We start from the raw sequence: 15,799 nt of genomic DNA on the forward strand, positions 1-15,799 counted from the left end.
TTGTTTGGACCTCAAATTCTTACTTCAGAGGATTAAAAAATATTTCATAAATGAAGAGCATGGGTAATCAATCCACTTCTCTTATAAAGCACGACTACACTTTCAGTACTGAGTATGTGGCTAGCTCTAGCAAATCTGTATGCCTGAAATAAATACTTCCGTTTTAAAAAAGCAAAGGGAAATAAAGATTTAAGTTTATGTATTTAAAATGAATTACCTAGTGCCATAATCCACAACTACCCAATCTTTAGATGTTCCTGTAATAGCATCATGATGCTGAAAGAGTCCAAGGTTCCTCCGAGCTTCTGTCAGCAATTTATAGTTATCCACTGAAGGAAATACACTCATCTTCTCAGATTTACTGGACTGTACCAAAGCCAAGGAGTAGACAATTTCAGCTGCCCTGGAATTGCAGAGAAGAATCAAGTATTTATATAGGTTTAAAAAGCAAAAAGCACATTTTTACCTGAAGAATAAACTGATGTTTTTATATCTTTCCTCATGCCTAGTTCCATGAGTTCTTTAAACCTTTATGTTGTATTTTTTAGCCTGTTTCTAGCTTCAAACAGTTAAAAATCACTGCTGCACTGCACCAATTAGTATCACACCTTGTAAGCTTCCTGCAAGACTTCAGAAATAGAAAACAGAGCTTTAAAATAAAAATATGCCAGTACAAAGTAACATACTATTTTCAAATGTGTGAGGTATACAGATCTGATCTTAAAATGATACAGTAAGGATAGACTGCCTTACAGGAAACATACAATTCCCATTTCAAAAAGCAACTTACTAAACAAATAAAATTATCTTAAAGAAATATATTAATCTGTACACTCTATATAGTATCTATTCTGCCATTTGTATTTTAAGCAAACTAAATTATGCTAACGACTTAGGCAGTTCATGCACCTGCTCACTATACAATCACCTGAAAGGTAAGAAGATGGGATTCAAAAACCCTTAGACTGAACAGAATGCAGAGCCCTTCTCTCCTATTTCTTACGCAAAAGCCTAGCACTAAAATATTACCATTAGGTTCTCACTTGCTTTATGAGAATCTAAATTCATTTTACAAAAAAAACCCAACAAACTATAATTGCCAGTCATTATGAATATCTGACTAACAAAAATGCCTATAGAAATTCTGGGAAACCATCTGTTAACTTTTTTTTCTCATCTCCTTTTCCTGAAATGTTACAGTTCTGTTTTTGTAAGTCTGAAAAGAGTCAGATTCCTTTTCAAACTTTATTTGAGCTTAATGAAGATTTCTCAAGTGTTTGAAGAAACCAAAAAGATACAGGTTAATGTTATAAAAAGCAAAGAAAACAAAATAACGTATGTTCTTGAAAAAAATGTAAAACTAACTTCTAAGCATACAAATAAAAAAATTAAAAAAAAAAAAGAAAATACCTTAACTTTTACATTTACCCAAGCTGTCAGTGAGTGTATGTGTTCAAATTTAAAGTAGGTACAACAACAAATTTTAAAATCATGGGTTTTCAGACCGTGCACTGATATTTACTGTTAACATGAAAAATACCTTTGGATTCAGTTTGGTCTTTTTGTCTTTATGCATCACATAGGTGACAACTATGTAAAAACTGCAAGTCGCATGTGTCAAACTAAACTGAAAAGTACACTGTACATAAAACAGCTCAATTCATTTCAATATTGTCAATATTTGAGGAATAGGATTAGATTTTGCTCTTACAGGTAAGATACTGCTCAGAAGCTACACACAAAACCAAGATGTTAAAGGTTGTAATTCCTTTTTTTATTACTAGTGAACTTAAGCTTAATGGCGGTGATTTTAATGTTTTATAGTGCAACTTCCCACATCTACGCATTTCTCCTACTTTGTCCTATTACAGCTTAACTTGAAAGGAAAACAAGTATATTGTAGCTAAAAAGGCACCAGATGCACATTCATCTAGTGGATAAACACTGTCTCAAAGTGTTTTAGCTTTTTTAAAAAATTTGCCTTAGCCACTAAACACTGACCCAACTGCAGCTACGCAGAAGAAAACACAAAAAATTTTAGTCCTCAAAATACAGGTTACATCTCCCTCCCCACAATCCACCTAAATTTTTTTTTTTTTGAAATAGGGAAGTCCATTATTTATAAACAAGATAACAATCTTAAACCCAAAAGAAATAACATTAAAATGAAGCTGTATAGTAAATACATTTTCAGTTCATACTACTTCCAGAACTTCACTTTAAATCCATTTTGTCTATAAAGAACACTCAGAACTCTCTTGCCTTTCAGAAAAATAATTGATTCTATTTTACAGATCCACTCAGTACATCAGTCTCTTAGATGCAGAATTTTCCTTTCAAGTCTCAATATTATTCTAAACATTAGAACGGTTCAATGGTCAAAGATGAAAGACACTCAGAAGCGAAACCACAAGAAATATTATATTAGAAAACACTTCGACTTATAAGTAAGTATTTACCTCTCTCTATACAGCTTTTATGGAAAGATATTAAAGCCCTGGTTTTCTCACCTCTATTTCAAACTACTGCAGATTACCTAAATAGTTACCACAGATTACCCACTTTGTTGTAATTTGTCACTGTCACCTGATGGGACACTGCAAATAGATCAAAATTTGTTTCACTGATTGCTCAAAGCCTACACTAGGTTACCTTTAGATTCACTTTACCTGTAACCTAAATAAACAATAAATATTTTTTCCAAGAGTTTCTGAACTTCAAGATGTAGTCTTTTCTATCCATCTGTACAGTTAGAAGTATTACTGTGGCTCTTGTCCTGATTCTGATTTACTTCAACAATCTTTTTTGCAGACCTACCACAATTTTTCCTTGATTACATCTGTAAAGAATGAAATCACAGAATGCATTCCTAACTTGCCCCCAACTATGCTGTTGTTCTTTGCATCTTTCCATTATTACACTAAACAAACTTCTAAGACAATCATATTCTTAGTGATGCTTGATACTCTATTTGTAAACTATTTCTGAATAGTTGTCAAACTTCCTAATTACTGTTAGCCTTAAAAATGCCCTCTTTCTGATCTTCTAACATTCTTGGGTTTGTACATAAATTAAGCATAACACTTGTAACATTCAAAAGTTCTGATTAAAACATTGCAGAAGTCACTCCTCTAATAACTTCTCCTTACTATATTATTTTTATATTCTTCTGTCAAAGGAATCCTTGCTTTCCTTTTTGTCATTCCTCTCAGCTTTGGTCTTATTTTTCTTCTCCTTCCTGACAGTCCTTGGCTTCTTTCCTCCCGGCTTTCCCATTTGTGAAACTTTTCTCCTTGCTGGTCAAGGTAATGCCTTCGAAGTTATGTTACATTGTCTCTTCCCTAACACCTTTCTATTCCCAGGCCTTTGATCTCACTTCTCCTTACACATTTCTTAGTCTTTCTATTGATTCCTTCTTCACTAATTCTCTTTATTTCCTCAGGTCTCTTACTCTGTATTCTTAGAGTGCAGAGAGAAGGCTAGAAAAAGCCTCTTTCATTACAAGGAAAACATACTACAGATCACAGAGTAACTATGTCCTGAGTTTGCAAAGCCTCCACTTTGCCAGAGTAAAGACCTGATTCCTTGGAAGAAGGAAAACAGATTCTGCTAGATATGGAGGTTTCTCTTCTGAAATGTACTTGTATCTGTCTCTAAAACGCTACTTTCCATGCTCCCAGAACACTATTTTCCACACCTCTCTTGCTTCTTCCACTACTGCAGCAGCCATTACAGCACGAAAAAAATTGTAAGAAATCCTGAAGGAAGGATTTCTCAGCATTACAGAAGTTCTTCTCCAGCACAAAAAGGTCTGAACAGCATATAGAAGCACTACAATGGGTGTATTTTAAAGGGTCCCTTCAGAAGACAAAAAGTGTCCTTTGACTAAGGATCCTTGGCAGAATAATCTTTTGGAACTTTGGACGAATAATCGTTTGGAAACAGTTTCCAAGTTTTGGAAACAGATGAAATGTCCAGGGTTTACATCATATGCATCTGTCCCAGATTACATTCTGGAGCCTTAAGATACAGATAAATCATCTTACAGATAAATGCATCTTATCTACAGTTGCTACAAGGAAGAACCACTTACAAAGGAGAACCACTTGGTTAAGATGACACTAAGTTGGGCGGGAGCGTTGATCTGCTCAAGGGTAGGAAGGCCCTGCAGAGGGACCTGGACAGGCTGGATCGATGGGCTGAGGCCAACTGCATGAGGTCAAGTGCCAGGTCCTGCACTTGGGTCACAACAACCCCAGGCAACGCTACAGGCTTGGGGAAGAGTGGCTGGAAAGCTCCCCAGAGGAAAAGGACCTGGGGGTGCCGACTGACAGCCGGCTGAACATGAGCCAGCAGTGTGCCCGGGTGGCCAAGAAGGCCAATGGCATCCTGGCCTGTATCAGAAATAGTGTGGCCAGCAGGAGCAGGGGGGTGATCGTGCCCCTGTACTCGGCACTGGTGAGGCCGCACCTCGAATACTGTGTTCAGTTTTGGGCCCCTCACTACAAGAAGGACATGGAGGTGCTGGAGCGTGTCCAGAGAAGGGAAACAAAGCTGGTGGAGGGTCTGGAGCACAAATCTTATGAGGAGCGGCTGAGGGAACTGGGACTGGAGAAGAGAAGGCTGAGGGGAGACCTCATCGCGCTCTACAACTACCTGAAGGGAGGTTGTAGTGAGGTGGGTGTTGGTCTCTTCTGCCAAGTAACAAGTGATAGGATGAGAGGAAATGGCCTCAAGTTGCACCGAGGGAGGTTTAGATTGGACATTAGGAGAAATTTCTTTACTGAAAGAGTGGTCAGGCCTTGGAACGGGCTGCCCAGGGAAGTGGTTGAGTCACCATCCCTGGAAGTATTTAGAAGACGTGTAGGTGAGGCGCTTAGGGACATGGTTTTGTGGGCATGGTGATTTGGATTGACGGTTGGACTCGATGACCTTAGAGGTCTTTTCCAACCTCAATGATTCTATGATTCTGTGTCTAAAAACTCAGTTTTAACAATATTTTTTTCTTTAAAGAAGATGCAAACACTTTTCAGCAGAGCAGTACCTTACAATCTGAGCACACAATATTCCTGACTACTTCTCAACTGCCTCTAACAACTCTTGTAAAATTCACAGCTTTGTATTTCTCTATAAGAGAGTTCACAGTATAGCCATAATGACAGATTGGTCTGACAGCTACCCAAATCCAATACAGAAATAAAAAGCATACTACCTGCTATTTTTCATGGAATCAGGACTTGCTGATAACTTGAATAGTATTTTAGAAAAACTTACTTGTTTGGATGGAAAAACTATGGTTGTATTTCTGTGAATTTACTAAAAAAACAGATACACCGCCTAATCTTTGTAACAAGAACTACATTTGGGGGCCGTTTAGGCTATTCTTATTGTAAGTAAACTTAAACTGTGCATTTCAAAATCACTTTTTCATCTGTCCAACAGATTTAGAATACTTATACATTCATCCCTCCCGTGTGCCAAGACATATGTTATGAATTTACTGGATGGCAGTACTTACCGTAAGTAGGACTCCAGGACTCTATCCAGTCGTTTATAGAAGGGTCGTGAGGTAAAGTATCCACTCCAGTAATGATGATCTCTGTCTGCATAAGTGAAGAAGTCTCCACTTAAAACAGGGAAAAATGAATTGCTGCTCTTTTCACTCAAACTGCTTTCTTTGCGCAGAGCTTCAAAGTAATCTGATAAAGTTCCAAACTGGGCCTGAATGAAAAATAAAATTACTATAACATAGTTCCGTTTTCTTTATTTAGACATATGAAAACAATGAATATGCTCGGTTTCATATATATTGCAGAAATATGCCAGTCTTCCAGCAGAATTATAGCAGAAATCCTATTCTAAAAAGCTTTAAAGTTTTCCTGCACATTTTTCAGACAAGCTGAATAGCTCTTCCAAAAGCATTTCAACTTCATTTCAACTCAGTACAAGACAGACATGGACCTGTTGGAGCAGGTCCAGAGGAGGGACACAAAAATGATCAGGGGGATGGAACGCCTCTCCTGTGAAGAAAGGCTGAGAGAGTTGGGGTTATTCAGCCTGGAGAAGAGAAGGCTTTGAGAAGACCTTATTGCAGCCTTTCAGTACTTAAACGGGGCTTATAAGAAAGACGGCGGCATACTTTTTTAGCAGGGCCTGTTGCGACAGGGGGGAATGGTTTTAAACTAGAAGAGGGTAGATTTAGACTAGATATAAGGAAGAAATGTTTTACAATGAGGGTGGTGTAACACTGGAACAGGTTGCCCAGAGAGGTGGTAGATGCCCCATCCCTGGAAACATTCAAGGTCAGGTTGGACGGGGCTCTGAGCAACCTGATCTAGTTGAAGATGTCCCTGCTCCTTGCAGGGGGGTTGGACTAGATGACCTTTAAAGGTCGCTTCCAGCCCAAACCATTCTATGATTCTATGATTCATGAAATATGAAATACTTTTTTTTTCTTTGTAAGTATGAATCGGTATCTAAAATACAAGCTAAATCTCAACAAATAAGGAAAGCATTCTTCTGTGCCTTATGAGTAAGTCTCTAATACATGAGCTAAGTAATATGTCAATATTACATAAGTAGATGTCAGAAAGAAACTTAATGTAATGCAACAAGAGCATAGTTGTCTTAATCCTGCATTTTCAAAATTAACTCTGTTGTTCTCCAGGTCTCCAACGTATACTTAACCCAAGTTAGCATTTGCTTTCAGAAGCTTTTTTTTTTTAAACTATAAAGAAAAGGGATTGTGTTTAGAGATGTAACATGGGGGAGTACAAAAAATTCATTATCTTCTGGTCATTTTTAAAAATGCTCAGACCAATAAGGCAATAACAGCCTTTTACAAGGTAGGTTAAAAGATGGTACCCTAAAGCTTGAGGGCTACAAAAAAAGGGGGAAAATAAAAAAGGGAGAGAGACTGATGGCAATGTTGCCAGCATTGAGAGCTGTTGTTAAAGGCGTAGAAGGCAAACTGGATTTTGAATGAGGGTGGAAAAATAATTAATGGAAGTGGGAACAGCTCAGAAGATCACATTACCATAAGTATCCTCATAATAAACTATAATGATAATTCTTCAAATTTAAATTAAGTAACTTTTTTTGTTTTGTTGATTTTTGGGTTTTTTTTGGGAGGGGGATCATGGGGGGTTGGTTTTTTCATATTTTTTATTTTTAACAACAAGCATACAAAGTAGCATGCTACAATTTACAACACCAGAAAACAAGCTTTTAGTAAAAATCTTTTTAAAGTGACTTGGAATATAAGGACTATGACTGTGTCAACAAAGATGGGCTATTTCAACATTTTGGAAAAAAAAAAAAAAAAACACACCAAACAGTATTCACTCTTCAAAATCATTCAGAAGATCCTAGTATCTGTTAGGTGGATACAGTACAATAACTTGCCACTTTGAATGGCAGTAAAGCAGAGAAAGAGAGACATTGCCACAGAAATCCCAATAACAGTGAACCTTGCCTTATCAGGCACTTCTAGGACACTTGGCCTTTTCCCTGACTATCATAGATACCTCAAGACATAATTCAGAAGGAAAAAAAAAAAAGAAAATCAATAGACCAAGAGAAATCAGGTATAGGTAAGCTCCCTTCTGTATGCTGGGTTACATCAGAGGAAGAAAACCTCACCAAAGGAACCAGCACAATTGAAGAAAACTCATTCTAATGTCAGCCGAGTGGAAATAGTGAAATAACCTGGTAGAGTCTTCTATTGGCATATAAAGAGTCTCAGCTTAATTTACACATAATAGATGTAAAGGAGATATCCAAATGGGAGATTAAACTCCCTGAGAGCAGAATAGATATCTTTTCCAGTAATCTACCACACACTTTTAGGACTATAGAATAGTTGCTGGCATGAGAATCTCAATGCTAACAGATATATCCACCAGATAAACATCTCAAATTTGTCTGAAAGGGTAAATCTCTCATAAGATCAGAAAGGCAGAGTAGGCAGTCCCTTGTGTAAGTAGTAATATCCTAGGCATCTCAGCACTTAAGGAAGAAATGTGAACTCTTCCTTTATATAATCTAGGTTCTCAGGAAGCTGAGCCTGACCTCTTACTTGCCTGTGGAGTTACAGTCCACTAGGGAAAGGGCAGCAGAGGGTGGAAGTTCTCCACCTAAGCTCATATTTCCAAGGATAAATGGTATCAGTTTAAAAAAAAAAACACAACAAAACCCAAACAAACAACAAACAAGCAAAAAGAAAAACCCCAAAAAACAGAGACAGAAAGAAAAAACCCAGCAAAATAAATAAAATTAAAAGGAGACACGCTCCAGCACCAACAGTGCTCCAGCTGAGCAAAGTATCCTAGGTACAAACTGGCTGAATCAGCGGATTGCATATCTTTTTGTCTGGGTATTAAGAACCAGAAAAAGGTTTGGATACTTCTACGAGGGCCCCAAGGGCTGGTGTGATTCCCAAGGCATTAATCCAGGTGGGCAAGCCAAGGCTAATGAAGTAGACTCCTAGAGTCCTTCACAACGGGCTGAGCAGAACCTTTCAGATAAGGATCTTTCAGATGTCTCAGGACACGAGTGGTCCTTGAAGAATGACCTCAGAGCTAGAGCCTTCAGGATTTGCCTCAGAAAAGAAATCATCCAGCCTCAGTTAGTAGGAATGGAGACTACAGAAAGTATACTGCTGTTAGTATCCAAAGAGTAAGTACCTGCAGACTACATCCATTTTGAGGGGAGTAAAGCTGGTGATAGCAGCAAGCTTTAGATTTAAAAGATGGCTTTAGATTTAAAAGATTTAAAAGAGTACCCTCAAGGTCTGTCTCCCTCCAGTAAGACATAGAAGGCATTCACATATATCACGTCACTCACATCCCATAGGAAACAAGTGCAAAATCCAGCTCTTGGACAAGCTGTAATCCTAAAAGATCATCTTTCTTATGCGGAACACAAGTCCAGAACTCAGCAGGAAGTATTAACACACTACAGGCATTACTCAAATCTGCAGTTGGAGGGAATGGGGGGAGGTCTCAGAAAAGATGAGGAAAAAAAGATGCACACACAAACAATATATGAAAGAGACCAGACCAGGTTTAAAAAGCCTAAATGTGAAAGCAGCAATAGTGCTCTATCATGTGATACTCAAGAAAAAACAAGGTTGGGGTCCCCTATTTCTTATTCCCATGATGAAAGATCATGAAAAGATGTCTGAGTACAGAGAACATGTACAGTAAAAGAAGTCTCTAAAGTACTCAGCTTACACATTAGAATGTATGAATGTGCACATTAACACTCAAACATAATTAATGATTTTAAGTAACATCTCACCTGATAATTGCGTTAGTATATTCACTTCTTTTGTAGCCAGGTCAATCTCTTAGATTTTACTGTATTCAACAATGTGTGCCAGCAATGGCGCCTGTTAGGTTTATTTGTTTGTTTGTTTTGGGACATAAAACCAAGAGGACCCAAGCAAAGCAACAAAATTTGCTTGAACTTTTAATAAGAAAATACAATAGTTTTAAATAACAAAGCCTGCGTGCCTTAAATAACAATGCCGGAAGCCTGAGAAAACAAGAGTACTAAGAAAACAATCAAACCTAATAGCTGTTCTCTAAAATAATCGAGTTTGGATACTATTTATAGTTTTCAAGCAGATATTATTAATAGCAAAGTTTTTGTTCTGGAGGGAGAGGAGATGGTAAAAGTAAAAAAATGTAATCTGCCGAGACAAACCAATCTGCTGTTAAATAATATATAAAGCTCCACAGTTTAAACCCAAACCACAGCTTTTTTCAATGAAGAATCTCAAAATACTGATAAATATTGTTTTCTCCACAAACCAGAAAAAGTGTTGTATTTACCTTAACATGCCACTCAGGATGAGAATTCATATAATCAAACAGCTTTTGATAATTCTGGTACTGCTGATCCCATTCTGAGCTCTCAGCATAGCGGAAATCATCCCCTAGTGGAGCCAACAGAACTTTAGTACGGAAAAGCTTTGACTTCTTTCTGTATTGATCCAAAATCATCCAAGCCCTTGAGGGGGGGAGAAAAAAAAAGGCAATTTAGCAAGCAGAAGGATAAAGGTCAGCATTTGACGAAACAATTCTTAGATATCAAGTTGTGCATTAGGGTGACTCTAAATAAGACATACAAAACTCTGCTATTTCATTTTGTAACAAAAAGCTGGATGGAATTCCCCCCACTGGGACATCGCATTTAACCTACTATTGTTGCAAACACTATGCTAATTAAATCCTCCAATAAGCTTATCAAGCTCCATCTCAAACAGTAGGTCAGTCTGCATCAATTTGTTCCTGTGCCAAAACTAACCTTCAGTTTAAATTATGTTTACCTGCTTTATATTTAGATAACAATCCTAATCCTCTCCAGCCCTTATTTATAATAATAAGCAAGCTTGTCTCATCCCCTCTGGTAATTCCCTTGGATACTTTGCTTCATATCTTCATGTCCTTGACAGAAAAACTGCTCATAAAATAATCTTTGAGGAACCCCAGCCTTGCAAAAAAAAAAAAAAAAATTCTGGAGGAAGTTCACTACTAATCATCACTGTTCCCCCTTCAGCCAGCTTCTTACCTGTCTTAGAGCCAGTCCTCTTAAGCTTTAAGCACGTCCTGAAAAATTAAACCCTGCTTTTGGCCTTTAGAAAAAAACAAACAAACAAAAAACCTACACATGCACACAGAAAAAAGGCAGTCAAATTATCCTTTGGCACCTACTAACTCTTTGATGGGTAAAATATCAGTTCTATCATTAAGTAGCAATTTATTAAGTTACAAGTCTAATGTCTAGCTTACTGAAAAGGTCCATTTCCCACCCTTCTAATCACAATCATTATCAAAATCTTCAGATGCTGATCCTCTCTAGTTAAAGTTACGGAAATAATTTTAGCACAGAGTATAAACCATAGTAACATATTTAAGAGAACAGGAATATAAATGACAAAGTTTTAAAGAGAAAATAGCAGCAAAATCCAGATTCCAGTGAGCTTTTTGTTTCTATAAGTCTTTTTAATAGGTGGTCTACCGAAATCTACTTTCAACTCATACTCTTGAAGATTTGTTATGTAAAAACATTTATGTGAGAATTGAATCTAGTCCAATATATTTGAAACCCATATCTCTTTGATCAGCAAGTCAGGGTTTATTTGTTTATCAGATTATAAAAGTATTGAGTAAACACAAGGTCTGACTGTATTCTGGAGGAAGAAAGGGGGCACAACAATATCTTTAGTTAAGGATCTACATAGTTCTGCTGAGACTAGAATAGACCCAAGTAGTGGTTTCCCCCCCCGCTCTCTGTCTATAGTTTGATTTATAGTTCAGATCCAAGTATTTAGGCTTGAATCAATATTTTTCATGACTTTCAACAGGTTGCCCATTTAAACATAAAGACTTCCTCTCCACAGAACTAACAGAACAATTGGCACAACACAAGACTTCGTAATTTTACCTTCTAAGAAGCCAGCCTAACTCAAATTTTCCACATGCAGCCTACAGTTGGAAACATACTTTATTTTAGAGCGTCTTGAAAAATATAAGACTTCAGGAAAGGTTACAGTTAACAGGATATTTGACTTTGACATCTCTCTTCAAAGTTCTCCTCCAGCTTCTTTCCAAATCTACTGCAAAATTCATCAGTGTTGCTGTTCTTCCTTTCTTAGAACTACTCATAACTGTAGGATTATTAGGTGTTTTTAAGCGGGTAGCAGGATCTTCCTCCATTGCAAACCAGTTTCAATTGCAAAAACACCAAAGAAAAATTATATGTCTCAAATCAGGTATATCCTCTTACGTTTCCCTCAGATAACTTCCTAAATCACTATTTCATACAGGAATGAGAAAGAATCAGCAGAAAGCCACAGACAGAATTTGCTGAAGATGAAAAATACTTCTGAGAAAAAAAAAAAAAAAAACAGATTCCACTGAGTCTCACCAACGCCCTTCCTTTCTGGTTCCCCAGCAAGACAGTATTAGATACATTTTGATATATGTTTATGCTGCCTACCTGAATAAAAATTTGAAAACCAAAGAGATCAGTCATGATAAACTTTTTGTAGCACCATAATTATCGATATAGCATATCAGGAGCCACTCCATTTTAATGTGTTTAAAAAAAAAAAACAACAAATTTTTGGCTTTATACAATCAAAAGTTCTTGGAATTGTACACAAGACGCATTATATAGTTCTCAATATTCAGAGCAACCCCAACTGCACTGCTAGTTCGCAACACTGAATAATATCAACATTGTCAGCGACAGCATCAAGAATATTTTTCACCTTTCTTTGGGAAGCTTTCAGATTATCACTTAATGCTTAAGACCTTTTACAAATTAAGAAAATCCCTTCATATCACAAGTCTGTTCTTTTAACGCAAAAATTCCAAGTACTTGGCTAACACGTATCAAAACAATTAACGTGGCTGGTTTTGACCCTTCCTATGTCAAAGAAGGAGGAGCAGTAGCCACCCAGAGTCTGTGGGAATCACAAGAAATTTTGTAGCAGCTATAGCAAGTCCTACGTGACAGGTTTGACAGCGATCATGGCTTCACAGTCCCTACTACTTGAGCCCATACAGCACATGAAGCATTAGGGACTCATTCTTTGCTCAATTATCTCAACTAGAAAACAAAACCATTTGGTGGACTGGCAATTTTCTATACAGATAATTTTATGGAGGAGATGGCTATACAGACAGGGTGAGTACTTCCTAAGAGGGTGATCTCGGATTAGCGAGGTTGGCAATCACAAACATTAACCACCAATGCCACATCAGCAATGTAATTCGGAATGCCAGTTGAATGTTTGCAACGTGATCAACCACAAAGAGAAAAAAGCTGAAGGACAAAATTGGGCTCTTGAACAGCAGGGGGTGAAGGGGAAAGTCCATTTTCTACTCCTCCTCTGCAGGTCGTAACTTGCAGTACAGATTCTTTCCTATTTCCATGCATGGGGGGGAGAGAGAGAGATACACCAAAAGAAGCTATGCTTCCTCTAACAAAACAACTTGTTCCCATTCAAGGGAAAAAAAAAAAACAACAGCTGCTTTTTCTTGCTAGTGTGAAAAGCTAGCATTCAAACATATGGAAAAGGATGCAGCTGCAAAACAGGGCAAGTGCAACAGCAATCTTTATAATCTAAGCTGTTATGAAGTGTAATTAAACAAGTACAAGCTTTCAATTAGGCTTCTGTTTCATTCCTTCCTACCAAATCACAACTAAAGTGGCAAGGCAATGATAAATCCAACAGCTACTAGTCTGAAGTTTTCAATTCAGTATCTCGTCAGTATATATGTATGGCCATAATAGTATTAAAATCAAAAGCAACAGACCCAGCTGAGTATTCAAGATCTGTGTTTTATCAATTTTGTTTCAGTTTCAGCACTGAAGAAAGGTCAGTGATCTAAACCTTGCCTCTAAATTAATCAAGTGTATATCAAATACTATTTTCAGATCCATGTAGTGTAGATCTGTATTTTTCCAGTCTTAAAAAACAAAGCAATCAGAGATGAGAGACAGATTAATTAGTGTTCTACAAAGCTTTAACCTTGGAAAGCTTATGATGTAAAGATAGATTTTCCAATTACTTCTGAATCTCATAAATCTCGTCATAACAACTGTAGAACTTGTGTTGTTACAGAGGTCAGATCAGAGAAGTTTTTCGTTGCCCACAATATTCCAAATTTTTATTTTTTGTAACATGAGTAGTGCTTTTAGCATTCTCCAGCAAAACACTACTTCCTGTGTTTTAGTGGATTTATTTCAAACTACACTCTCAAAGTATGGTTCCTATGTTCCTTCCAGTGTTCCAAATGTAAATAATCCAGGCTCCCAACTCAAAGACTATGCGTTAATTTTACTTTTCCCTTAGGTATTATCTACCATACCGCTGTTTCAGCTCCCTATTAGACACCGAAACTGTTTATCTACCAAAACTATCTATCTTTTGATGATGCAAAAGATCAACTTTAGAGACCATATTGAGATGATGACTGCTTCAACTTGATCATACATTCACTACAGACCTCATTTCTTTTATTCTTTGTTTTCATATAATATGATGAAAGAACCACTTCTTTTACCAGGTCTAATTTAGATCGTTATGCAAAGGTTGCATCCAGGAAATGCAGGGATAAATTAAGATCTAATTAAAAACAAAAACCTTAAAAAGCATTCCAAGCAGGCTCTCTACATTATACTTCTAGCCTATATATTACAGGTTAAACAAGCTGTTACTCTTCTACAAATATTGGTCTCAGCTAATTGGGATATATATTCAAGATTTTTCTTTTTACAACTTTGATTTAAAGACACATGAACTTTCCTTCACATTTGATAAGCACTGGGTGTGTCATAATGATTCTTCTATTGGCTCTACTGTTCTCCTGTCACATTCAGCTTTCATTTTTCTACTTCTAAAGACAATGGCTTTTTCCCATCATCATTCCAATTTCTACCTTAAAATATGACAATTGTGAGGCATTCTGTTTTATTTTGGTTTTATTTTCGATAAAATTTTGTAATTGAATTTTACTGACAAAGTGAAGTTTTCAAGATGCTTGGCAAAATTCGTACTCAGAAAAAGGACATGCAAACTTGACATGTAGACAACCAACGCATCATCATCACATCATCATTACATCATCACTTCAAAACTTCAGCATCAAGACTAGAACCAAAAAGTGACCCTGCTATCCTTAACACGTTTGTTATACTCAGCAATTTGGAACAATTGCAAACACCTACCTAAATTTCTAACTCTTCAACTTGGGGATGGTTTGAAGGCTTAAACATAGTAACAGGTCCATAGAATATAATCTTTTTCTGCAAAAACCTTCAGTAGTTCTATCTTCCCTTTATTTTATTGCCTTTTTTTTTTTCCCTTGCCTTTTTTTCCCCCTCCTCCCAAAATTGAAAAGTAAAACTGTAAAACTTGATTCTTACCGGTGGCAAAACAACTCACAGTGTTTCTATTTGAAAAATAAGATTGAGGTTAATATGATTCACTCCCCCACCCCGACAAGTAAGACATAGGACTCAGATTCATTTACAGTGTCCACTTCAGGAAACCTAGGCCACAGATTGCCAAGTTTTGCAAGGATATACCATGGAAAAGATCTCACTGTTTGCAGTTACAGCATACTACACCATGCTGTCCCTGAAGTCTTCCACTGGCAAGAAACAAATCACTGACTATTCATAAAATTCACGAAAAATACAGTAAACCAGCAACATGACTATAACCAAACAGGTGACTATGTTCTGCCTAGCATTCAGAGATAGTAATAGTTAGACTCATGTATCATGAATAGAAAAGAAAAAAATTCAATGCATCTTTCTTAATTATAACCCATCTTCAAATCTCAATGTCAATTATGTTATGAACTTCTGAGTAAACACTAGGTTAAGTAATAGGTATTATTTTCCTACAAGTAGTTTATTTTAAGAACTATACAAATTCACCAAGCTATGCTAGATATCATCTTTTTTTTTTTTTTACAGTTATTCCCGTGCAGAATATGTAAAAACTGTACCTGTGTTGAACATTTCCAGCATGAATGGCTTCTGGTGGAACTCTCCATGGACAACTTACTCTTCCTCCAGGAAGACGTTTGAAATCAAACTGGCAGCAGATTTTCGGATCTGGACCACAGGTATGAGGAACATCATAGCTATAGAAAGGCATCATATGACAAAGGATATCTGTACTGGATCCCAAATCTGGAATAAAATACATAAAGCACACCTTTAAAATAAACCCTCTCAGATTTGCCAAAACTAAATCAGGTCCGTGTTCTTA

The 15,799-nt window shown here is 36.9% G+C and overlaps 1 protein-coding gene across 1 annotated transcript in view; it reads right to left on the minus strand.

Annotated features, from left to right (window-relative positions):
* Nucleotides 1-15,799, minus strand: part of MAN2A1 (mannosidase alpha class 2A member 1) — a 132,459-nt gene that overhangs the window by 74,122 nt on the left and 42,538 nt on the right. The window contains exons 7-10 of the mRNA XM_075138210.1: nucleotides 15,534-15,720; nucleotides 9,837-10,014; nucleotides 5,519-5,721; nucleotides 218-403 (exon numbers count right to left, since the gene is read on the minus strand). Coding sequence (XP_074994311.1) covers nucleotides 218-403; nucleotides 5,519-5,721; nucleotides 9,837-10,014; nucleotides 15,534-15,720 — 754 coding nt within the window. The remainder of the gene's footprint in view (nucleotides 1-217; nucleotides 404-5,518; nucleotides 5,722-9,836; nucleotides 10,015-15,533; nucleotides 15,721-15,799) is intronic.

Source organism: Calonectris borealis, chromosome Z (genome assembly GCF_964195595.1).
Source record: "Calonectris borealis chromosome Z, bCalBor7.hap1.2, whole genome shotgun sequence".
Lineage (NCBI taxonomy): Eukaryota > Metazoa > Chordata > Aves > Procellariiformes > Procellariidae > Calonectris > Calonectris borealis.